The following is a 22781-nucleotide window of genomic DNA, read 5'->3' on the forward strand; positions in this document are numbered from 1 at the left end:
ATAAAGTCCAGTTTATTTACAAAGCACATTTAAAAACAACCAGAGTTTACCAAAGTGCTTCACAATGAAATAAAAATAACTAAAACATGTATGTATTTAAAGGTTTCACTACTATTAATGACTGAATTAATTTATTTTCTTATTTCCTTGTATTTATAATATCACAGTAAGAATATGACGGCATCACGGAGGCTTATCGCAGCTGGTTTTTATTTTATATTTCGTCCCAATACTAAACTAATGTGAAAGTTTGATTTACAAATATACGATCACATTATATCGAGTACATAGGTTATGTATCGATCATTTAAGGAGTTACGTCGAGCACGTACGCAAATGACGCAACAACCTGTTCAAACCGCCGCCGTCCTCTGTCATAATCCAAAATGGCAGCCACCGTAAGAAGCCTGTTCCAGACCTCTGTGAGTGAAACTGCGCACAACACAGCGTGTACCTGTGCTTCGGTTCTTTATCGATCAGTAATGAACGGGTATCGATCCCAGGTCGTGGTGATTGATTGATCAGAGATCTGAAACAGGACTGACACTGTGGTGCCAACCTCTGGTCCGCGGCCAGGGGCACAGACACATACGGAGAACAATATTCTTTAAAGCTAAGAATTAGTTTGTTGTTGATTTACAGAGGAAATAACAATTTAAATGTCGTGTAGCTATTCATGTGTTGATCTTTGTTCCATTCATTGCATTTAGACAATTTATTCAATTCTTTCTGTTGTATGAAAACTTCATCAGAAGCAGAGTCAGTTCACAAGGACTCTAAACTCGATGTTTTATCTTCTTTCTAACGTCAACTTCATAAAATACTTTTACGGTCATTCAATCCCTCAACACCAGACACATTCAGATTCAAACTAAATGTCATTGCTTCTTGTTCACAATGTAGAGATAAATATAAAAAATTAATGTAAAAACGTTAAAAATGCCAAGTGGCTAATTCAAATTACTTGGCATTTTTTCAACACATGTGGCAGATCAATAAACTGCTTTGTTTTGTCAGGCGAGGTTTGCAGCTGGTCGTCTGAACGCCGCAGCAGCAGCTCAACATGGCGTCTCCGGAGCTGCACGGGCCCTCGCTGCTCCTTCACTGCAGAGAGCCTGTCTCTCCACCAGTACGTACAAATCCCAAATTATAGAACTTTAGGGTCAAGCTTTGTTCTCAGATCCAATCAGATTTCACCATATTAATCCTGTTTACCCTCATTCATATACATGAATATTAAGGGTGTAACGATTGGGAAACTCAGACCAAATTTGCGTTACAAGTGTCTGTAATCTTGCACAGATTCAGGACAACAGAGGCATAATAATAACCTGAGAGAAATTCTTGCAGTTTGTTGTCTGATCTGAGGGAATGGCCTCGGTTGACTCATGCAAACAGAGTGGATGAATAAATGTGCTGGACACGTCTCTATCAGGCTCTTCCAGATGGACTCCTGCTGTCACTCAACCGGCTCCTGCTTTTAAGGCCACAGCTGTTCTCAACGGGGAGTTTAAGGAAATGAGCCTCGATGATTTCAAGGGCAAATACCTGGTTCTCTTCTTCTATCCACTGGATTTGTGAGTAGTGGCTCTCGCTCATTTGAATGCAAATCAATGCAAGCACATGTTACGTAGCTTTACTGAGTCTTTCCCTCGTCCGTGTGTCTCTCGTGTGTTTGCAGCACCTTCGTTTGTCCAACGGAGATCATTTCCTTCAGCGACAAGGCCAACGAGTTCCACGACGTTAACTGTGAGGTGGTGGGCGTGTCTGTGGACTCCCACTTCACCCACTTGGCGTGGATCAACACTCCACGCAAGGTAGACTTTTAATCATTACTCAGCAGGCACTACCTGTGTGTTGTGTTGACCGTGCTTTGTAACGCTCAGATAAATCCATGATTGTTTTGTCAGACTGGAGGTTTGGGCCAAATCCACATCCCTCTGCTGTCCGACCTCAACAAGCAGGTGTCTAAAGACTATGGAGTCCTGCTGGAGGGTCCGGGCATCGCACTCAGGTATGTCCATCATGTCCTCTGTTCAGTATATCAGTCTGCAGACCCCTCTAATGTAGCCTGGAATTTAAAATAACTTAGAATCTAATTTACAGGTAAAGTTGCGTGTGATATGTGATACAAGAAGTTGCTGGTGAGAAGCAGTAAATAAACCACAGACCAGACAAACAAGTATGTTTGCAGATGTGATAAATCCATAGACTGTTAATGAAAATGAACGTAGACTCCAGGTCTGAAAAGTGGAGCCAGTGGGGAAGTGCCTTCAACCTGTATTCTCTCAAATGACCAGTAGAGGGACCAGTAGAGGGTGACTTCTCTGGTGGCAAGAAAAGGCAGTTTCCATTGAAGTCAAAAAGTATCCTCCTCACTTGAGTTGTAACATCAGTAGACAGTTTCATACAGAGTTTATGGTCTCAACCTTTCAGTCTTCTGCGATACAATGCGCAAAATAATGTTCCCTTTTGGAATCAAATAGCAAAAAAGCAGAAGGCCTAAAGTCAGGCCCATTGTCCTGACTTGTTTTATGAACATAATTTCTCACCCAGTCTGTTCATCAGTTTCAAGAGACTCATTGCAAATTGCCATTAACAGTGTTTGGTAAAGTTGGAAGGATTTGAGAGAACATGAGGCCCTAGCATTCAGCCTCGACTTGCTGCTCTTTATTTCACTAACCACTTATGTGTTGCCCTGGGAGTTTTTCTTTTCTTCATTTTTGTCCTTTCGGTTGTGGTGGTGATTCAGGGGTTTGTTCATCATTGATCCACACGGTGTGGTGAGGCACATGAGTGTCAACGACCTGCCGGTAGGCCGCTGTGTCCAAGAGACCCTTCGTCTGGTGAAGGCGTTCCAGTTCGTGGAGACGCACGGTGAAGTGTGTCCGGCCAGCTGGACCCCCGAGTCCCCAACAGTGAGTTCATTCACCCTCCGGACATTTACACATTTCAATGTATCCAACATCAAGATATAAATGTTCCTGTCTCTGACTAATGCCTCCTGCTCTGTCCTTTTATAGTCAGGTTTTTACATGAATTATTCACTTGGAGAGTGAAGCCACATCCACACTAGAACATTTCAGATTTTAAATGTTTCCCTTAAGCTTCATCTACACCCTGCGTCCACAGTTAATGACTCTGGGGCTGTGCTGTTAGACTTTGGGCAGAGACAGTGTCACAGTCACCTGTGTTCGCTTCTTAGGTCTCCTCAGTAACGACTCCACTAACAGTGGTGAATGCAAAGCGTTGCTAAGTAACCATCAGTAATCCCTTGTCTTACTTTACACAATTGCTATTCCTCACTTGTTGTATGTTTTGCAACTTAAACTGCAGAGTCGACAATCTGTTTCCTGTTAACACCTGCACACACACACAACCATGAGTGGTCATGTGATTCGTGTTTTCAGGTGTGTTAGGGTGGATGGAGATTATTTGACACAGAGTTAATTAATACTTAATACACATAAGTGACTGTAGCCTGACCTATTGTGGTATAAGTACATCAGTTATTTGTAAGACATCTATTATAAGATGAAGTTCATCCCATGTCTTTGTGTTTCAGATCAAACCAACACCAGAGGGATCCAAGGAATACTTTGAAAAAGTCAACTGACAAATTTTGGAACATTTTCAGCTATAACAGTAAAATGTTACAAATGTATGAATAAATGAATGACTTTGTGAAGCTGTATTTAGTCCTGTTCAGCTGAATGCACTAATAAATATATTCTTTATAGTTGACAGCTCTTTGTTTGGATTTCTGTGTAGTGGTCCTGGAAAAGTTTCCTGAAACCTCAGTTTTATTCATGGATCTTTTCTTCCTGACTGATGAAGATAATCCCCTGAGCTTCCCCATGAGACGCTTCAGAAAACGCACTGAACTGCAGCACTGTGTGTACCTGTGATAATAACACACCTCTACTGTGTGCATGAGCTTATCTAATAAACCTGCTCAATATTTACCCTCAGAATCCAAACCACACTTAATAACCCCTGTACATAAACATGTTTATTTTCTCTTTTTACAGCAAGTTAATATGCAGGTTCAAAATGTCTAATCCGACATCGGTACACAACATGAGGTGCCAAAGTCAACTTCAGTGGGGGAGGACTGGAAGTTAGAAAAAAAAAAAGGCATTGCCCCTTCTCATACAAGTAGGGAACATACTGTATTTACAAAAAATGGAAAAGAAGCAGTTGAAACACTCAGCAGCACTGTGTGTGTGTGTGGCTATGAAAACATCTAGTTTTTAAGTGTACATAAACTTCACTTTGTACAGTATGTTTGTGGAAACAAGGCAACTGCCTCATTCCGCTTTGACATTCACAATGATGCTTCAGGTTGGGCAACAAAAGGGACATGACGGGACGATGGCTTACCCAATGTGTGGAGCCTGTTTAAAGCTTTAAATAATAAACATGAAATCAAAAAGAAGAAGTGTCCAATAGCGAGTCTAGAGCTCGTCAAAATGTACCTTTACACTTTGAGAGGATGCTCATGATCAGTGAGAGAGAGACAAACCGAAGTCGACAGCGCTGACTGAAATGAAAATCTGATGATCCGATTGTTCGGTTAAAACTTCATGCAATTTCAGGCAAGATGTAACGGCGCCACCAGCCCCACCCCAAGCACCAAACCGAAACAAAATGATTCTTAAAAAAAAACCACCCTGTAGTAAATCTGTACAACGAAAATACATTTGGGATCTACATCTAAAGGTACATTTTTAAGGTTATATACACTCCCCCCCCCCATCCATATATTATCTTTACAAGTAGACTTCATTCAAACCCAAACATTAAGAAAACAAGACTAAACGGGGAAATGGGATCACATCAAACATCCATTTAAAAAGAAATCTGGTCTTATTTACTGTACCTCAACCATGGATCAGTCCCTCTGCTCTCGTCTGTACAGTAAACTACAGCAGGACTAAAATCATCGACTGGATGGACTGCTACTGTAACAGGGAATTAAGAGTCAGCAAAAATGGGGGGAATGATTCTCAAGTGTCGACAGAGTTCTCTTTCATTTTGCAGTGGAAGTAGGTCTGAACAAACGACTGCACTGTGTAGTAATGATATTTCGAGTGACTGCAAGAATACAAAATACAAATCATGTCAGAACACGGGCACCCACCGAACTCTCTTATATCCTGACACACAGAACGAAAGGCTTTCCATTCACTTGGGCCTCTTCACTGAAGAGAGCTTCACTATTCCATCCATAAACATTTATGTTCTCTGGTCTCAGGTGGGACTGGGTTTTTAAAGAGAAGCCATGTCAGCCTTAAACATTTGCCCCAACGTTTGTTTGAACTCAACTGATGGAAACAAAACCTGGTGTTTTGATATTTCCGCCTCAGGTTTGCTCTTGTTCGCTTCGAGTTTGCGGGCGTGAAAATCATTCAAGAAAAAAAGGAAAAATGAAAAAACTACATTGTACGAGGTGAGATTCTCACAATCTCTCGGCAAGAAAGAAAAGTAATAAAGGATGACTTGTGCCCGCCGTCGTAGGCAAATCCATTAATATCCCTGTGTTGCTTCCACGCCCCTTAGTCGATTTTCACATTTGTGTAGATCTTCCTCACAAAGGCACTTGTTCCCACGTATCCAACGGCACCTGCAACACAAATGTGGTCAGTGAGTTTCTTTCAGGAGGGACTGACAATTCCTCATCAGTCTGCGTCTAAATTCATCACGGGACAGGAGAGGTGAGCGGTGAAATGTACAGACTGAGCAGCCAGATCTCCTACACACCCTGAAGGCAGCATGTAGTAGCTCCCGCAGACAAGAGATCGCGCCACTAAAGGTGTTTTACAAAGATACACGAGTGACAGCTATGGCTTATCATACTTCAAGATAAAGAAGGAGTGTCACATGAAGTTAAAAGCCCTTTTAGATACAACATGACAGCCACACTGCTGCTCTTTGTAACACATTCTTTTCAATGGCCTGTGCCGTGCACAAACACATGCTGCTCTAATAGAACTAGAGATGTTCTGATACCGATACATCTGAAATGCCTCAAATGCTGCTAGAAATGTCAGGTCGGGCATCTGCAAGTATGCAAATACAAAATATTCAAGAGCCTCTTAGTATTTAACCTCTCAGATTATTAATCTCACTGAGCAACTGCCTTTCTACATTATTCTATCATAAAGAGAAATCTGACAGAATAAGATGTTGCAGTAAACTCCATGACTCTTGTACTGCAACAGACTGTGTTCACAAGAATTGGCAAAACTATGTGACTATTATTCCTCTGTGGAGTCTCTGTGGTTCAGTGCAGTATTTAGTCAAACCAGTACTCACCACACATGATTCCTAGAGAAGTACTGAACACAGCCATGTAACCGAAGTAGAAGGACGTCTGGAACAGCCCGTACATCCTGGAATACATCAGAAGAGCATTTAAACAACATGATAGAAAGAAGTATCTTAAAAAATATTTTAGCCTGTAATCAGGTTATTTAACAAAGTTATATCTGAAGATTCAAAGTCATCCAGGGCATGATATACCAAAGTCATTAAAAACAGGTCAACTGGACTTAACAGAGTCATGTGATTGAGAAATACTGATACTCACTTAGTTTTGAAGAAATAGTAGTAAAAGGAATACATGTAAACATAAACAGCAGTGGATGCAGCCGAGAGGAAACTTGTCCATTGCCTGGAAATGAGGGGAAAGCAAAAAGCTATGGTCAGTAAAGGTGTTACTTCAATCAGTGACTCAATTCACCTTTTCACTCTTTGTTGCAGCTATCAAGGAGGTTATGTTTTCACCCCGTTTGTTAGTTTGTTTGTTTGTCACTAACAATACACAAAATACTACTGAACGGATTTCCACAAATCTTGGTGGAACAGGGTCAAGAAAGACCAAATCTAATTTTGACATTGATCCAGACAAAGGGGCAGTTTCAGGATTATTTTGTCACTTTCTTTAACATTGAGAGATATGGCATTTTCCTGACATTTAACAGATTTCAGGCATGTTTAGAGGACTGATGTCTGAGTGTGTTCAGATACAAATCAAAATCCGGATCTAGTGAGTTTTTATGATGTTTCATAAAGGGACTGTTGGGCCTTGTCGGAGGCATGAACTCTACTGAGTGTCATTCTAGTTTTTTATTCTAATCAGTAATTATTCTCAGCTCATGATATGGGACTAAACTGAAAAAGATTATCTTGTGGAATTAAACTTGTAAAAAGTTGATGCTATGATGATACATTAACTGCATGGCTCATAGTTACATCTATAGGGGACATGTCTTCATTGCATTAGGCAAAATTCCAAAATACTCACCATCTGTAATCCTCAGCGTTGAGCAGGAAGTACGTGCAAACGATGGTGACACACACAGTAACAATGCAGAGGATGACCAGGACCAGCATCATGAAGCCGTACACGTAGTAGATTTTGTAGGCCCAGAAAGATGTGAAGATGAAGTACCTGAAGAATGAGGACAGTCACCAAAGCTGTGAAAATCAGCTAACAACCTATACAACCGTCGGTATCACTGCAAAAACTTACATTTCAATGAAAATGGAGCCGAAAGGAAGGATTCCTCCGAGGCAGACGATGACAGCGGGCTCCATGAACCTGATCACAGGATCAAATATAAGTGTTAGCGTCAGACCCCCCACTCCGGGGCATAGGGATACATGACTTATTGTTTTATTAGAAGCAAAAAAGAAAAGGTAGCCACAGATTGGAAATTCAGTCTGACAGTGGCCCTGAGTCACATCTAACATTTCCTGTTGGCAGCAGACCCCAGTGCCAGGCAGATGTTTGTAAATGTTAATCTGCTCGCAGCGTACTGCCTTGCTGTTTTTCATTATCCAAAGAGTTTGTGCACACAGCAAATCCACCTTCTGCTTCTGAGCTGACATCAAACACTTGAACACAGGCCCTACAACACTTTGGATTAATTTCATGCATTAAGAACAGCCCACTGATCATTCATTACACTTCCCCTTGCAACAAGAAATAGAGCATATGCCCAGGTGCTTGAAAGCACACTGGAGAATAACTACTAAATGTGCTTTAGATATTCTGATGTTATTGTTTATGATGTTTATTTTGTTTAGTGTTGTTGCATATCATTGAAAATCTTTGGGTAAAAGTGAGTAAACGGATGTTGTATTTCTTTGTGTACAATATGAACGTACCATGAGAATATTAACTGTCTCCAGCACGTTGCTGTAATGTAGAATGAATCGACCCTGGTAAGTTGGGCCACACCTACCATTTCTTCTCTGGGATGGGTCGTGGCACAGCGTTCACTCGGCAGGGGAAGTTTGGCTGCCCTGACAGATTGCGCCCCAAAATTGTTCCCACGAGGTTCAGCGGCAGGATGACGAAGAAGCAGATACAGCAAACAGCAACCTGTGGGACAAACGACCAAAATGCATTAATAGTCAATTGGGTTGTTTCTGTTTACAGGAAACATCCAGTGTTTTCAGATCATCTTTTTTATGATCTTCTTCTTTACTGTTCCTTAGTGTTTTGTTTTCAATTCAATAACATTTAATTAACAGTTGAAACTGTTTTTTAAAGAAGCTGATCGATCTCCTCATTCCCAGATTTTGTCATTAATGCTCAAAGTCTGATACAAAATAAACAATAAAGAAGGAATGAAAACACAGACAGACTCATGGCTGTTGTCAGATGATTTTTGGGTTCAGCCAGAACAAATTAGAACTCCTGCCGAATCTGTCCAGATCTGTTAAACTGGCGAGTTTGGGCTGGTACAGTTGGAATAAAGCTTCTTCATGGTAAGATTTCAAGACTGATTGATTTTATGTTGTGCCGATAACAGATCTGGAGTGTGATGTCGAGCCAACAAAGAGCTGTTTGTAGTTAGGAAACAGTTTGGGCGTGAGTCAGGACATTTTTAATGAAGAGTGTGTGTATATGTGTGTGTGTGTGTGAGTGAGTGAGTGAGTGAGTGAGTGAGTGAGTGAGTGAGTGTTTGGAATCTTTCAGAAATAAAAATTCTGCTCCGAAGTGATGAAGCACAAGTCATGAAAAGGAGTTTTGTGTAACTCTGTGGTTTTTAGGGAAGTGTTTGCTGTGTCAGACCCACCATGGTGCCGAATGGGATGGCTCTGGAGGCGTGGTAGTACATAGCGATGAAGTTGATGAAGAAGGCAGTCCCACACACCATCGCTGGGATCAAGAAGGCCCCAATGAACATTTGTTTTATCCATCTTCGGCCTGTGTCGTTGAAACAAATCAAAAAGTGTCAGAAATAAAGTCTTAATTTCTGTCCAGGAAATAGTCAGAGAGAATATGATGCGTTGACTCACCTCCTTGTTTTGCATACAAACTTCCCCCAAAGTAGCCATTGACAGGGGAGGTGGCAGCATAAACAAAAATGGCTGTGCTCAGCATGGATCCTCTCCTGTGGAGAAAAAATATGGAATGAGTCAGGTCCTTTGAATTTTTCTTCTCCCTCACTGTCTGGACTTTATTATCTCGGCCAAGGAGTTCTGTTTTTCATGGCAATTTGTTTATTTGTCTGTCAGCAGGATCACTCATAAACTACAGAGCTGAATTCCTTGTGGACATATGGACTAGGTTTTTCATTTTTTTCTTTTTTATGTCCACAATAGCGTAGATAAGGTTTAAATTTGGGAGCAGATGGTGGATCCAGGATTAATTTCTCAATATCTTTAATATGACGAGTGAGGGCGTTAGCCTTGGTGAGGTTTGTGCTCTCCTACTGGCCTAGTTCAGAACGTAGGATTTAATAATTCACGTCTTTCGCCCAACTCACATCTTATTTAATATTTCCAAACTTAGATTTAAATACAGAGCTTGATTTTTTGCTGATATAACCCAAAGGAAAACCCACGTGCACACAGAGTTAGATTATGCAATCACTTGTTGGCTTCATTAAATTTTTTTAATGAAAACACCTTTCCTCCAAGGACCCATCAATTCTGTGGTTTTTCTATTTGTTGAGAAATAACATGTTTTAACTCTTTCACGTTTTTAACTATACATTTACATAAGATTCACTTTTTTACCCTGCAACTTGAATCCTCTTAAATGTGATATCAATAATTTAGGTTTTGCTTTAGGCAATTTCACACAACAGATTGCTCAATGAAAGGGAAAAAACTCTGAGTCTTTACCTGATGGATTACATATTTGTTTTTCAGCCAAATTATTTTTTCTTAGCCAAAACAGTAATTTAGGGTGATAAAATATCAGACCCCACCTCATAACTATAACTAAATAAGGATTCAGCAGTGAGCTGCCAGTGACTCACTCTGTGTACAGATCCTCAACCATAGCGACGATGATGACGATGAGGGAGACAGAGAAGATCTGGCAGCCAGAGCCAATGAGTGAAGAGAAGATCAGTGGGTGGCTTGATGGCCGAAACACGTCTCCATGTACCTGCTTCCACCCGTATTCATCTCCCAGGTCCCTATCCTGTTGGTGCACAGTGACAGAATGAGACGATGAGGAGAGACGAAGATCAGATGAAAGACAAAACACAATATTTAAGAAAACCCAGAGAAAAATAATAAAATAAGCATACATTTCATTATAATTCTGCGTTTATCAACTAACTGTGAGCACACAAGCAAACTGAAAACTTACCATGTCATCCATTTCCTCCTCTTTACTGTATCTTGCATAATCCTTTCTTAGTGTTCTCATCAGAATCATGGACACCAGACCCACCAGGAAAATGACCATCATGAAGGAGTTGAAGATGGAAAACCAGTGAATCTGAAAAACCATCAACAGAAATTGTATGAATGAATAATAAAAAGTCTGAGCAGGAAAAAGCTTTCTCAGACTCTAGCAGCAGACGGATTCCAAAATTCAGTCTCTCAAATTTCCTTTTAGAGAAACCAGCTGGATCCCTGCCATGCTGGCAGCAACAGTTTAAGAGTCAGCCAAAAGTTACCAGGTTGGTCAGTTACATCGCACCTAGTGTGAAACAAGCTCAACTCATACTCACTGTAAGGGAACACACTGTGTGCTGTTACAACATGTCGGGATGTTCCTGACTGGTTTGATAAACATGATAGTCAACTCACCCTGTGCTGGAAGAAGGATGGGTCCAGGTACTTGTCGAATCTGTCTTCAAATTTCACATCTGACTTCTTCCACTTCACCTGTGATGAGAAAGATGTATGAAGACTTACATGTTCTGATTCTTCTCTTCTCAAAGATACTAAAAACGTACTATGAGCTTTAGCTGATAAAAGGGATCATTCTGAACTCACAGAATAAGACATTCCGATCCGTGTGTTTGGCACGAGCCGGACTTTCCCCTCGCTGGTCAGATTTACATCAACAATTCTGTTGCCATTGTAGCCGATCTCCAGTTTCTTGTACGTCCACAGATAATGATCTTCTCCGTTTTCATCTGCCTCACCAACAATCCCTAAAAAGAAAGTTGATAAGCATTGGATTTAAGAACTCGTCTTGTTAACTTCTCCAACAGCATCATGATTATAAATCTCAAGGGTTCAGCTATTGTCAAAGTTTGTGCCTGTTGGCCACAGTAAACAATCTTATCTAGCAAATCAGTTTGATGCAGAACAACCACTCTGAATCAATGGTAATCAAGATGTGAGGTCAATAAAAAAATGAATGAGAATGTTCCATAATACACTAGTTTTGCTTCTCCTACAGTACATCATACCACATCATACTGTGGCATTGTTAGGGTAAAATACCTAACTAACTAATACCAAAATAACACAGTCGAGACATGGTTTAGTTCGTTAATAGTGTGAATTTTTTTTGTGGATAATTTGGATCAATTGCAGGAAATTGAGACAGCATTAAACAATAGAAGAAGAAACTGCCTGCAGTCTTTACCTATTAATGTAGAGGACTTTCATTTAGCTGGTAGTAATACAATAACAATATTGCAGTTCATTCAGTTTCTCCATTCAAATAGAAAGACAGCTTTTTTCTATGCACTTCATTTAGAGCTAGTGAAAACAATAGACAATTTTACAACATTCGCTATAATGACAGGATGTACATATATTATACAATATTCTGTAGTCCACTCCCTTAATGGCAATGTGAAAACAAAACAAACCAGATCATGTGCAACAAAGACATGAACAAGGGTATGGACCGTGGTCCACACTCTCAGGTGTGGCAACACCCTAAATGTAACAGCCCTGAAAAAAATTCCACTTCGCTTAAGGTCACACTATTCAGATTTTATTGAAATTTCTCTGGAGAGCTGTTGTGTCCACTTTATGGTCATTCTGGAAGTTGCAGTTGGTGTTCTTAGGCTTTACATGGTAACAACCTGTTTATATTATTTTGTCCACCCGACCATTATCAGTGAGGGCAGGGTATATAAGAGAACACATCTATATGTATTTAAGTGTAGTTTAACATAAATTACATCCTCCATAATTATCATACAAGTTTTCTTTAGTTCATGTTTCTACGTTCATTAACCTCACATGTGATCGGAGGCTGATTTAACAAACTGTAGTGAGAAGTGCTTTTTGTGTGCTGAGGCTATAAAGTGAGTGAGTTAAGATTTGCTCCAAGTTTGCTGTGAATAAGCACAGCTACCCATGCCAATGATCCAACCATGAACCACCCTGGTTCCTTTTCCACATTGGCAAACCGGACTTGAGGTCAAAGTCTGTACTCTTTGAGTATACAACAATGGACCCACCCACAACCTACGACATCAGATTACACAGTTCTGTTTGAGCGGCTGTGGGAGTGTCACTGTAGTCCAACCTGCTACCACACTGACAGCTTGTGAGTGAAAGCTCTAAGAAGAGTCTAATGACAGTGACTCATTTATATCCTCCTTAGTATAGAACAACAGTTGAGCTCTTCACTGTCAGGTCTGGCATCTGAAGCTCTTTCCTACCTGTGAACGTGCCAGTAACAAACCCTTTGTAATTAGCTAAACAGTTAATAAGAAAAGAACTTTCCCAGACAGAATGGAAGATACAGCCAGGAAATATGATTATAAAACTTAAAATCACAGAGCAACTCAACACAAGCATGCAGTCATTATTAGACCATTTCTTTAGGGCATCTCTTACCCCAGATGGGCAGGTCATCTATGTACATTTGGTACCAGTAGTGATTCTTTATGGCATAGACAAAGGCATCCCGTTTGGCTTTATCCAGGTCGATCTCACAGTACGTCGTCTGCATGACTTCATCTACACGGATCAAAAACACAACATAGTCTCTGTTAGAGATGTCAAAGTGACGTGTGGAATAGAAGACTGGCTGTAAAAACCTCCCACTCATCACGTCGCAGCTCAGCAGGTGAGAGCCGGTGAAAGAGCCGAGTTACCTTTGAACTTGATGTCGAGGCCGCTGAATTCCAGCTCCACTCCCTGCAGAGCCTCTCCGAGCGTCTCGTGGTAGTGACTGATGGTCTTTTTGTTGCCCGCGCAGAAGGGCAAAGAGAAGTACTTGTACGTCTCCTGTCGGTTGTGGTAAGGCCCCACTGTGTTCATCCACAAAACCACCTCCTCCTTATCCATGTACTGCAACATTTAAAACACAAGGGCTCTTACTTTGTATGCAGGAATGCTACACCAGCTCTGCTCGTCCTGCTGGTTTCCCTCTGCAGCCAGTTGATATTACACTGGGAAATATCTGGACTTTACTCAGCACATAATCACACTCCTATTTATGACAGCATTGGGTTTTACTACTTTTAAAGAATACTTCTTAATAGTAAAATTATAATCACATTATCTCTCTCTCTGATGAGTAGGAGGAAGCTATCTCATTCAAATGTATGCAAACACATAGCATGTCTTTCTTGGTTTAACACTATGATAAGCGATGCACTTTACAAACCGAGGACTTCATTTTATCAGTTTTAGCTAATTAAACACAAGTCAGCTTTAAAACACAGTGTCACATGGCTTATTAACCTGTTATCTAGTTAATAACTGAGGAAAGTGAGGAGACACCGACAGGCCCTGACGCTGTGAAACCGCGGTTCCTGCTTCCAGTCAAACGTTAGCAAAAAAACACAACAGTAGCAGACATGGCTTCAGGGAAATAGTCTAGAGAGACTCTCACAAGGCTACAAGGCTCCAGTCTTCTTTATGTTAGTGTTTTTATTTTTACTTTGTTTAGCAACTAACCAACGCTAACGAGTTTAACTTCAGTGCAGTTTCCGCCGGTGCTCGAGGAAAGCTTGAGCTTGAGTGGAGACCGTGCTAACCAGCTAGCAGGCAGAGGCTAGCCATAAGCACATAGGCCGATAAGTGAAGACAAGTTAGCGATCTAACTGAGTGTCTGTGTAGGAGAGCTAACCAGAAGTGGATAAATAACCCGACGGGCTAAAGCTAACACTATGTCATGTCTGTAAATCCCCCCTCTGTGGCAAGCAGCTAGCCGTCGCAGCTACACTTAGCATCTTGCACAGAGCACAAACGTCCATTATTTTCAAGGCTCCCCCTTTTTTTTCAATCGGCCTCTCAGACGCTGTTTTACCGTGTGTTCGTGTTCGTCTGCGTCCACCGTTAATAACGAGCCCACGATGGCGAGGAGCGCCGCCGCTGCCACCTTCCACCGGCAGGAACCCATCGTTATCGGAGAAAGTGTGCAGAAAGATCGGGGACGTTAGCTTCGCGGGGCTATCCCACCTTCTTCCTGGTTGTATGACAGAGGCGATTTTTTTTTTTTGGGTGATGTTCTCATACGCATATGGCGTAAGCGCTTCGCCACCGCTCATCGAACGCGCGTCGGATTGGCCAAGTGGAGACACGTGGCTCAAAGCCTCCAATCAGCGCAGGGAGAGGTCCGAGCAGCGGTGAATAAAGAAACCGTGTCGGCGCAGCGTCCGCAACCTTCAGCCACGTCATCCGACTGCCTGGACCGGAGCTGGAGCTGTGACTGACGGATCTGCGGCAGGAAACGCGATCCCAGCCCCACACAACCTGCTCCATTCACCGCCTGCACCGTCTCCCGAGGCCTGCGCACTCCTCTGAACAACAGCACACTTTTAAAGCTAACAATTTAGTAGCACATAAATGGCCCTTACCTATAGCACTTTGTAGTTTTGCTTTTTTGAAGAAATTTTACTTTCTTGATTCTTGTTGTTCTTGGTTTGTACCCTCATGTTTGAATGCATTTATTGCAAGTCGCTTTGGATAAAAGTGTCAGCTAAATGAAATGTAATGTAATGTAATATCACACCTTTCACACACTGACCCGTGGAGTTTGAAGTGTTCACAACAGCCACCACCTAGGATTTTCTGTGAGCTTTGCATTATCATGCTCCCCAGAGGATAACACATGACACTTATTCCAGAGTAGAACATTTAAAAGTCCAGTAATAGACAGGCTTTAAGAAACACTACATCTCACACTACCAGAAACCTATAGGGGCTTCACTTTGCAACTCTCTGATCAAGTTAGTTTAACTCATCAGAACCACAACAGCCAAGATTAATAACATTTGGCCTGCAGTTTTTTATTTAACACAATTCTCAATTTAACACACAGGTAACATCTAACTGAGCTTTAAAATGTTATTTAACAAATACGAAAATTGAGATACATACATGAAACTAGAATAGGACTCATAATCACAAACCTCCGCCAAGGCTCAACACTCCACGTATGAAACCAAGATCCACGAATTACTTGAAATCAACAACAACCTGTCTCACATGCAGAAAGAGAAACTCTGGACCTTGTTAAATAATACCTCCCCATTTTCCTCACTGAGTTTGGTTTTTATAGAGATTTGGCTGCAGTAGTGTATTACAATTGACAGAGGAAAGAACAAACTGCTCTGTGAAGTTCAAACATATTGAAGTTTGTTGAAGCAAAGGCACATTTGTGAGTCTAATTTCTATGTAGTTTCACAGAGTAAACCAAATTTACTAGAATAAACTGGAGGAACAAAGGAACTGAGATTATTTAAATGTATATCAATAAGTTAATATATGGTTGAATTTACAGCAGTCAGAATACTAAGATTGTGTTTTGCTGATCCAGGTCAGGGGTGTTTTTTCTCCAAGTTTTATTCTGAAATGTTACTGATAATCACAGACATGTGAAGCCTTGGATTAATAAAGTGATTACCTAGTGTTATGGATTAATGTTATCACCACACAAACAAACCCAGCAGGGCCCTTGCTGAGGCAATATCTTATCCTATTAATAATTCACAATCAAAGTATTGTTCATTGTTCTGTTAGGTCAGGCTGATTTATTGTTGACACATATAATAAAAAAAAACAGCAGTTAAGAATTGAATGCTTCCTAAGCTATTGCAACTTAAAAAATTAAATTTACAGCTATTGAATCTGCTAAACAATTTTATTTGTATTCAACACAAACATTGTGGATCTTATATTTATACATATGCAGCGGTAAAGACAAATTACAAATATTGAAATGAAATCATCTGGAATGTGGCGTGTTTTTTTGGGGGGTGTCCATCGTCTTGCCCTCATTACAACGACAGCACAAAGTTCCTGCAGAGGAACAGTGAAGACATGATGAGATACACATGTGGTAGAAATAAAATATTATCAGTGACATGTTTTCTCACTTAATGATGTCTGGTAGACGAGGGTCTCGGTACAAGCCGTTGTGAAGGTACCCCAGAGAACCTTCGAATGAAACTATCTTCACTTGCTCTGCATTCTGGGCACTCACTGCCACCTCGTACATCTGGGACAGAAAGGCAAATTAAGTTCAGACCTCCGAAAACTAAAAAATGTTCCCACAGAAGGCACTTTTATCTGTTCCAGCTCTAATCACTGCCTCAGTTTCCAAGGATAAAAAGAAGGTCTCTTTGCCAGTAGTACCTGCTGAGCAACCTGAATGGGAACTAGGTGATCGTCCTCTGAATGAAGGAAAAGTATTGGACTTTTCATTTTCTTCAAACTGCGGGATCACAAAGACACATATTACTGGTAGTAACAACATTATTTGTTAATCAGTGTTTGATATCATGCATCAGCTCATATTTTTCATTAGCCATGAGTTCATGAAAACTTACTTTTCTTCAGTAGGGAAAACCATCTTGTTTTGTGCCCATGGTTCCGGGAAAAAGTATCCAGCACCTGGAATTTTCCAGTAATACTTCAAACAGGAAGAAATTGAATATGTCAGGATTTTGTGTAATGCAGGGGCAGCGCCATGATATTTACAAATCTAATACCAAAAGTGAGATTTATCTACCCAAGAAAATGGATGATCTGTAAGCGGCTCTTTAGCAGAATTAAATGCACCCTCCAGGATGACACCGTCAAGAACTACACCTGAAAAAAAGAAATCGTTGTCATTTTTAAATTTAGAAGTTACTTCCACTTATTTATATTTGTCAAATTTCCCTGGTAACATAACTTACCTTGCTCAATCAGTTTTGCTGCAGTGTTGGTGCCCACACTGCACAGAGATGTGAAAAACAACAACCTCAGTTTCTACATTTTGTCTATAACTTCAACCATTAGCTCACTCCCGAGCAAACCTCCTCCAAGCACAAACAATCCTGCACAGGAGGTCTCAAAGTGGCTTAGGAAAGGAAAAAAAGTGGACAAATCTTGGATCTGTCCCTAAATCTGCATTTTCAAGTTAGTGTGGAAATCAAGTTAGCAGTTTTTGCACCATCCTTCACCAACCACAGGTAAAACCAACCAGAGAAAATTATTATTATTATCAATGATTCAAACACTTTCTTCTTTAACTACTTCTGATGGGGGCAGGTTGATTTGAGCTGAAACCCGATTTCAGTTACTTTCATCTTAAATGTATGATGTTTTTTACAGAGAATCAATTGTTTGGTATGAATTCAAATGTAATAATTTACTAAGCACATATATAAAGTCAGTTACAGTTTATACTATTTCCAGTATTAACTGTCTAATTCAAGATGGTGAGATTGTTCTGCAGTTTGTATCAAGATCCACCTGCTACACTGTGTTTGAGATTTTTTGTGTTTCTGTGTGTGACTGTCGTCAGTCCAAAATGGAGCGACACTTGCAAAAATATTTTAAGATACTCAATTGTATAACTAATCACTATTTTAGAGAAATCTTTGGATCATTGGTTCTTGTGCTGAATTTAAGTTTTCTGAAGGTTTGTGTTTTTTTGTGGAGCTATTTTCTTTATCTCTTCAGTCATTATGGCTCAGGCCAAATGCTACAGATTGAATCAGTTAGAAATGGATAACAAAAGTTATATTAAAGTGTAAACTTTGCAGTCTGTTACCCCAAGTTTTAAGTAAAAGAAATCAGAATTGTATACAGTGCACAAGCTCTACAGCAGTGTTTGGATTTTGAGTTGTTTCCATCTCACCCGGTGCCAAGAGAGTGTCCCCAGACGACAACCAGGCTGTTTCCACTGCGAGCTTTGACCCAGTTGTACAAGTAGAGGGCGTCAGTGGTCAGTCCGGCCTCAGTCGGCTCCCCAGTGGAGTCTCCAAACCCTGCCAAAGTTTCTCATGTCAGCTGCTGCGCACTGAAACATCAAGCAGCTGCCTCGCTCTGCCACAAGGTGGCAGTCACTCAGAGGGGAACCTGCACTAGGGGCTGACCCTCAGTTGAACTACTGTCTGGTAGCTGTCTCACAACAAGCAGGTGATCAAGCTGCAGAGTGACTCTTCAGTGATCGTGAATATATTAAACCAATGAGAGAAGCTTTTGTGGTATAATGGAAATCATGTTTAAAAGAAGACTCAGCACCAACCTCTGTAATCAGGCACCAGTACGTGGAAATCAAGTGCACTCAATATCTGTTGACATAAAAAGGCTTATTTATCATCATAATGGCTACTGAGACGTTATATTTTTTATTAGAGCGCCATAAAAGCAATATGTTTGTGCTGTTGGTCACTCACTTTTGCCACTCCCACCCGATGAGGGGCTACCCTGTTGGAATGATTCAGACAAAACACAAGTGTTAATAAATTGGTGATTTTGGAGAAAAAAAAGGAAAAGAAAAAATATGTCCAGTGGTGTAGAACATCTTCTCTCTGCCTCTGCAGGAGCCAACTATAGGACGAATGCATTATTCATTATACCTTGCGCCCGTGTTCCCATGAAGATATATGAAAACTGGCCTTCCATCGCTTAAAGTGTTCTGGTACCACGCCAAGTCCTTCCCCTGTGCCTCCTTCCACCGACTTTCAGGGACAGTGTGCCTTGAACAGTTTGAAACCACAAATCGGTTCAGAGACATGACTGATAATTAGATCATTAAAAAACGGGTATTGTCCTTTTTGCCTTTTTACACCAATGCTTGAAAAAGACACGGTTGAGCTTGGCCTGTACTCACCATACGCCGAGGGAGATTCCCTCCTCTGATGTCAAGTACATGTTGATTGTGTGATTAAGGGAGAGATCAGCAGGTTGGCGGAGGTCATGGAAGAACGGTAGCCTGACTACAAAAAGGAGAAGAAGACAGGTGGGCTCGATTTAAGTGAGCAAGTGGAGGATTTACTGTACAGTGCTTGTTAGAGGCAGACAGGGTTTTTTCCTCTTACCTCTGTGAGTGTAAACAAAGTGCTGAATTAAATCTGGGAGGCGAGGCAAGGCGGGCACCAGTATGAAGACGAAAAAGAAGGCCAATAAGCTTCTTTTCAGCCACCATCGGGACCTGGACACAGACAGAGAGAGAGAGAGACTATAAACCATCCAAGCTTTATCTTAAGGAGCCTCCAGGTGTCTCTGAGGCCCTATTCACACCTGGTGATAACATCTGATATCCAATCACAAGTGGAACAGTGACCACTCACCACGGACCACATTCAGAGTTGGTCTGCTCCGACTCAAATATTTGTTGTATTGTAGTTTCACAACTAAGCCAAACAAGACCAGAACATATTGGTAAAGTGTCAATAAGTACAGATCACCATCTGTTCATTTAACAATAGTAATTATTGATTATTTGACCTTGGCCAAGGAGGTTATGTTTTCACCCCTGTCAGCTGGTAGGTTCATTAGTGTCTTTGTTTTCAAACATGGTTACACAAATGATTTCCATGAAGCTTAATAATACATGGACAGAGACGCCTCTGATAGTATTTATAACAACAACTATTCTATATATTATATTCTATATAATGAACATATTATGGAATACCAAATATCAATTATGAATTTTGCATGTTTATATTTTGAGAATTGTTCCCCCTATATATATTTATTACAATATCTACTATGGTATGTATATATTCTGTATTGCTGAAATCACAAGTCTGAGAAAGACTGTGAAGCCTGCCAATATAAGGAGCTTTAGGTGCGTGGATTTTCTCTTTTTCAGACATTTTTATTATTTATATTTTTTTGATCTGGTTGTGCATTTTCTTTTTTGAGGGACATTTGTCATTAAAGAACCCATTATATTTTGATGCAGATCTGCAAACATAGCAGTTCCAGAAGGTTTTAATCACTAAATTTAACACTGTGAGATTAGGCTGTTTTTATTTTGTATTTTACATTTTCACCAATTTCTCAAAGTATAATGTTATGTTTAGGGCACTGATATTTACGAGTGTCAGAAATTTTCTGCAGCTTGCTTGAATTTAAGGAGACTGTTTGGCCTTGGCCTCCTCTAATTGTCATTCCACATGATGATTTGAAATGCCCTCTTCAATATTGGATCGGCTCCAACTCTCTCATCAATGCCGATCCAATCTGAAGTGCCAAGACACCAAATCATCACCAGGCAACTTTACTAATCTTTAAATCCCAACTTTCTTCTTCAACCACTTTACATCTGAGCTCAGCTCAACCTCTGTTTTAGTTCAGCTGCAGAGGGGTGACTATAGGTGATTCAGGGATGGTGAGGTGCATCAGTAAAGGGGAGAGGAGCTTCAGGGTGAAGAGAAGTTGTGAGCAGTGAAGAAATAAGCACCTGTAGCTGCATCGAGGCAAAGCTAGTGAAAAAATTATCTCTAAATAGCAGCTGCCATTAAAGAGATGGTGAAACCGATGCAGCAGATAAAGAGATCCATGAGGACGCACACTTAGGCCCACTGATATATACAGAGCTGCTCAGCACATGTCTCACCTTGCAAGCTTAATATGGAAACATTAATATAGAAGAGAGTAATTGAATAATCTATTAAGGAGGGCAGGTGGTCATTGGAGACAGGCCTGGACTCCCTGAAGCCAGCGACTGAGAAAAGAGGAAGCTATTCAGACTATTACCAATTAATGGACAATACATCCCACCCCCTCCATTAACACTCTCATCAGCCAGAGGAGCCCCTTTAGTCCAAGACTGATTCCTCCACAGAGCTCGGAAGGAAACACAGAGGAGTTGGTTTGTTCCAGCAGCCATCAGACTGTTGTCTCTTCTGTCCACAGTAATCACTTTGATATTCAGATCTTTTTCTGAAGCTGGCAATGAGCTCGATGAATAAACACCTGCAGTGTGATGTCTTCTGGAAAAACTATTTTTATAGCGATGCACCAGAAATTCTGAATCCTTCACTTTCGCACATTGTGTTGTAAATGTTGTTTAACCCTTACACACATAACTTATTTTAATCTGACAGCAGTAAAGACACTATTATTGTGATTCCCTTAGCCGGAAATGTAATGACTTTTCCTAAATTGATCCAAAATTCCCAGTAATCCAAATATAAGAGAAAATTATACTTTTATATGAGATAGCACAATTTTGTGCACAAAAACTTTTCTGGATGAAATTTGCTACTCATCTCCTGAAATGGAGTTTAGAGTTTGTCAAATCCAATCCAATTTTATGGGAATCTTGAAACTGTGGAACAGTCATATACACTTGTTTTGATAGGAAGCTAGGGCTGGGTCACTTACTTTTAAATATACTTAAATATTAAAACTAAAAGAAAATGCTGAGTGTAGCTTATTCCTTAATGCAATGGACTCCTCCAACATCATGTCTGGCTCTAAGTGAGGGGGCTCTTCTGAATCCATTTTAGATGTGTTGCTGCAGGAGGCGGGGTCTAATATTATCTGCCTGCCATGATTGGATCAACTCCCCTTATCTTATTGATAACTTTTAAACTTTTAATTTTAAATCAGAAATAACATGAATAAGAAACACAACGCAGTGCAAAGACGTTGTGGTGTAGAAAGCACAGGTATTTGTTTGATATGTGTAATGGCGTAGAAGTATAAAGTACCTGAAAACAAATCAGAAGTACAGATACATGACAGATGCACTTAAAAGTACTTGGTAACATCTCACTAACCTGATCAGTGTCACATTTACAAGAACTGTGGTCTTTGGATCATGAGTCAATCATTATTTATTCCAACTGTAAATAAGCCAGACACTGATGTCAGTCACAAAATTGTTGCAACTTAAAACTTTTAAACTGGATTATCTTGTTTCGTTGAAATGCAAACTAGTAAAAAGCATTGATCCACAGTGACTGACATATGTGTAAAGATTCAGAGAGGTGATTCTAGTGAACTCACAATGTCTCCTCCTTCCTCTGCTTAGTTCTCTGAGCTGCTGCAACTCCGGAAGTTGAAGGAGTCTGCTGAACCACTCGTCTCTTCATGGCGTCTCCTCGTCAGTCGCACTGATTATATATATGATAGATGTGTATACATGTGTATATATCTTCACTTCTCTCAGTTCTCTGACTGTTGATTAGTAGCGAACACAAGTTGGATCAAAGTTCACTTAAAACCCGAGGAAGGGGAGGAACCAGTGCTTGTTAAGGTAGCGCTGCTTTATATCATGTTATCACAAAGCACAATACACGTTGCACACGACGCCACCTTAAGGACAGCACAGTACACTGTTTACTGTTCCTAGCCTTATGCCTGAG

At 40.6% G+C, this 22781-nt stretch overlaps 3 protein-coding genes across 3 annotated transcripts; 1 reads left to right on the forward strand and 2 right to left on the reverse strand.

Annotated features, from left to right (window-relative positions):
• Positions 1 to 332: 332 nt before the first annotated feature.
• prdx3 (peroxiredoxin 3) lies at positions 333 to 3742 on the forward strand. Its single transcript, XM_062400580.1, has 7 exons — positions 333 to 422; positions 1018 to 1129; positions 1436 to 1577; positions 1682 to 1817; positions 1911 to 2014; positions 2753 to 2918; positions 3566 to 3742. The coding sequence occupies exons 1-7, from the start codon at positions 387 to 389 to the stop codon at positions 3614 to 3616; spliced, it is 747 nt and encodes a 248-aa protein (XP_062256564.1). The 5' UTR covers positions 333 to 386; the 3' UTR covers positions 3617 to 3742.
• Positions 3743 to 3994: 252 nt separating this feature from the next.
• Positions 3995 to 14674, reverse strand: tm9sf3 (transmembrane 9 superfamily member 3). The gene is made up of 15 exons (XM_062400579.1): positions 14489 to 14674; positions 13329 to 13524; positions 13069 to 13191; positions 11257 to 11417; positions 11068 to 11145; positions 10622 to 10753; positions 10284 to 10450; positions 9316 to 9410; positions 9093 to 9223; positions 8253 to 8392; positions 7538 to 7606; positions 7310 to 7456; positions 6593 to 6676; positions 6319 to 6395; positions 3995 to 5626 (listed from the first exon to the last, which is right to left on the reverse strand). Exons 1-15 carry the CDS (start codon positions 14579 to 14581, stop codon positions 5559 to 5561), a joined length of 1761 nt encoding a protein of 586 aa, XP_062256563.1. The 5' UTR covers positions 14582 to 14674; the 3' UTR covers positions 3995 to 5558.
• A 1631-nt stretch (positions 14675 to 16305) lies between these two features.
• Positions 16306 to 22633, reverse strand: si:ch211-117n7.7 (Monoacylglycerol lipase ABHD12-like). The gene is made up of 13 exons (XM_062401107.1): positions 22423 to 22633; positions 19497 to 19609; positions 19289 to 19394; positions 19035 to 19154; positions 18852 to 18882; positions 18701 to 18746; positions 18311 to 18440; positions 17364 to 17401; positions 17195 to 17274; positions 17013 to 17095; positions 16819 to 16897; positions 16560 to 16681; positions 16306 to 16482 (listed from the first exon to the last, which is right to left on the reverse strand). The coding sequence occupies exons 1-13, from the start codon at positions 22506 to 22508 to the stop codon at positions 16461 to 16463; spliced, it is 1056 nt and encodes a 351-aa protein (XP_062257091.1). The 5' UTR covers positions 22509 to 22633; the 3' UTR covers positions 16306 to 16460.
• Positions 22634 to 22781: the final 148 nt, after the last annotated feature.

Source organism: Platichthys flesus, chromosome 12 (genome assembly GCF_949316205.1).
Source record: "Platichthys flesus chromosome 12, fPlaFle2.1, whole genome shotgun sequence".
NCBI classification, from domain to species: Eukaryota; Metazoa; Chordata; class Actinopteri; order Pleuronectiformes; family Pleuronectidae; genus Platichthys; species Platichthys flesus.

What these genes read in the sequence shown, in the direction of transcription:
- si:ch211-117n7.7 (XM_062401107.1), bottom strand. Translation starts at nt 22,508, where the DNA reads ATGAAGAGACGAGTGGTTCAGCAGACTCCTTCAACTTCCGGAGTTGCA. An exon ending in CCATTCAGGTTGCTCAGCAG is followed by an intron (nt 16,682 to 16,818) that starts GTACTACTGGCA and finishes TTTCTGTCCCAG; the next exon opens with ATGTACGAGGTGGCAGTGAG. An exon ending in CGTCTACCAGACATCATTAA is followed by an intron (nt 16,483 to 16,559) that starts GTGAGAAAACAT and finishes GTTCCTCTGCAG; the next exon opens with GAACTTTGTGCTGTCGTTGT.
- tm9sf3 (XM_062400579.1), bottom strand. Translation starts at nt 14,581, where the DNA reads ATGGGTTCCTGCCGGTGGAAGGTGGCAGCGGCGGCGCTCCTCGCCATC. An exon ending in CATCCTTCTTCCAGCACAGG is followed by an intron (nt 10,754 to 11,067) that starts GTGAGTTGACTA and finishes ATGGTTTTTCAG; the next exon opens with ATTCACTGGTTTTCCATCTT. An exon ending in AGGAGGAAATGGATGACATG is followed by an intron (nt 10,451 to 10,621) that starts GTAAGTTTTCAG and finishes GTGCACCAACAG; the next exon opens with GATAGGGACCTGGGAGATGA.
- prdx3 (XM_062400580.1), top strand. Translation starts at nt 387, where the DNA reads ATGGCAGCCACCGTAAGAAGCCTGTTCCAGACCTCT. An exon ending in GAAGCCTGTTCCAGACCTCT is followed by an intron (nt 423 to 1,017) that starts GTGAGTGAAACT and finishes TTGTTTTGTCAG; the next exon opens with GCGAGGTTTGCAGCTGGTCG. An exon ending in GGTCCGGGCATCGCACTCAG is followed by an intron (nt 2,015 to 2,752) that starts GTATGTCCATCA and finishes GTGGTGATTCAG; the next exon opens with GGGTTTGTTCATCATTGATC.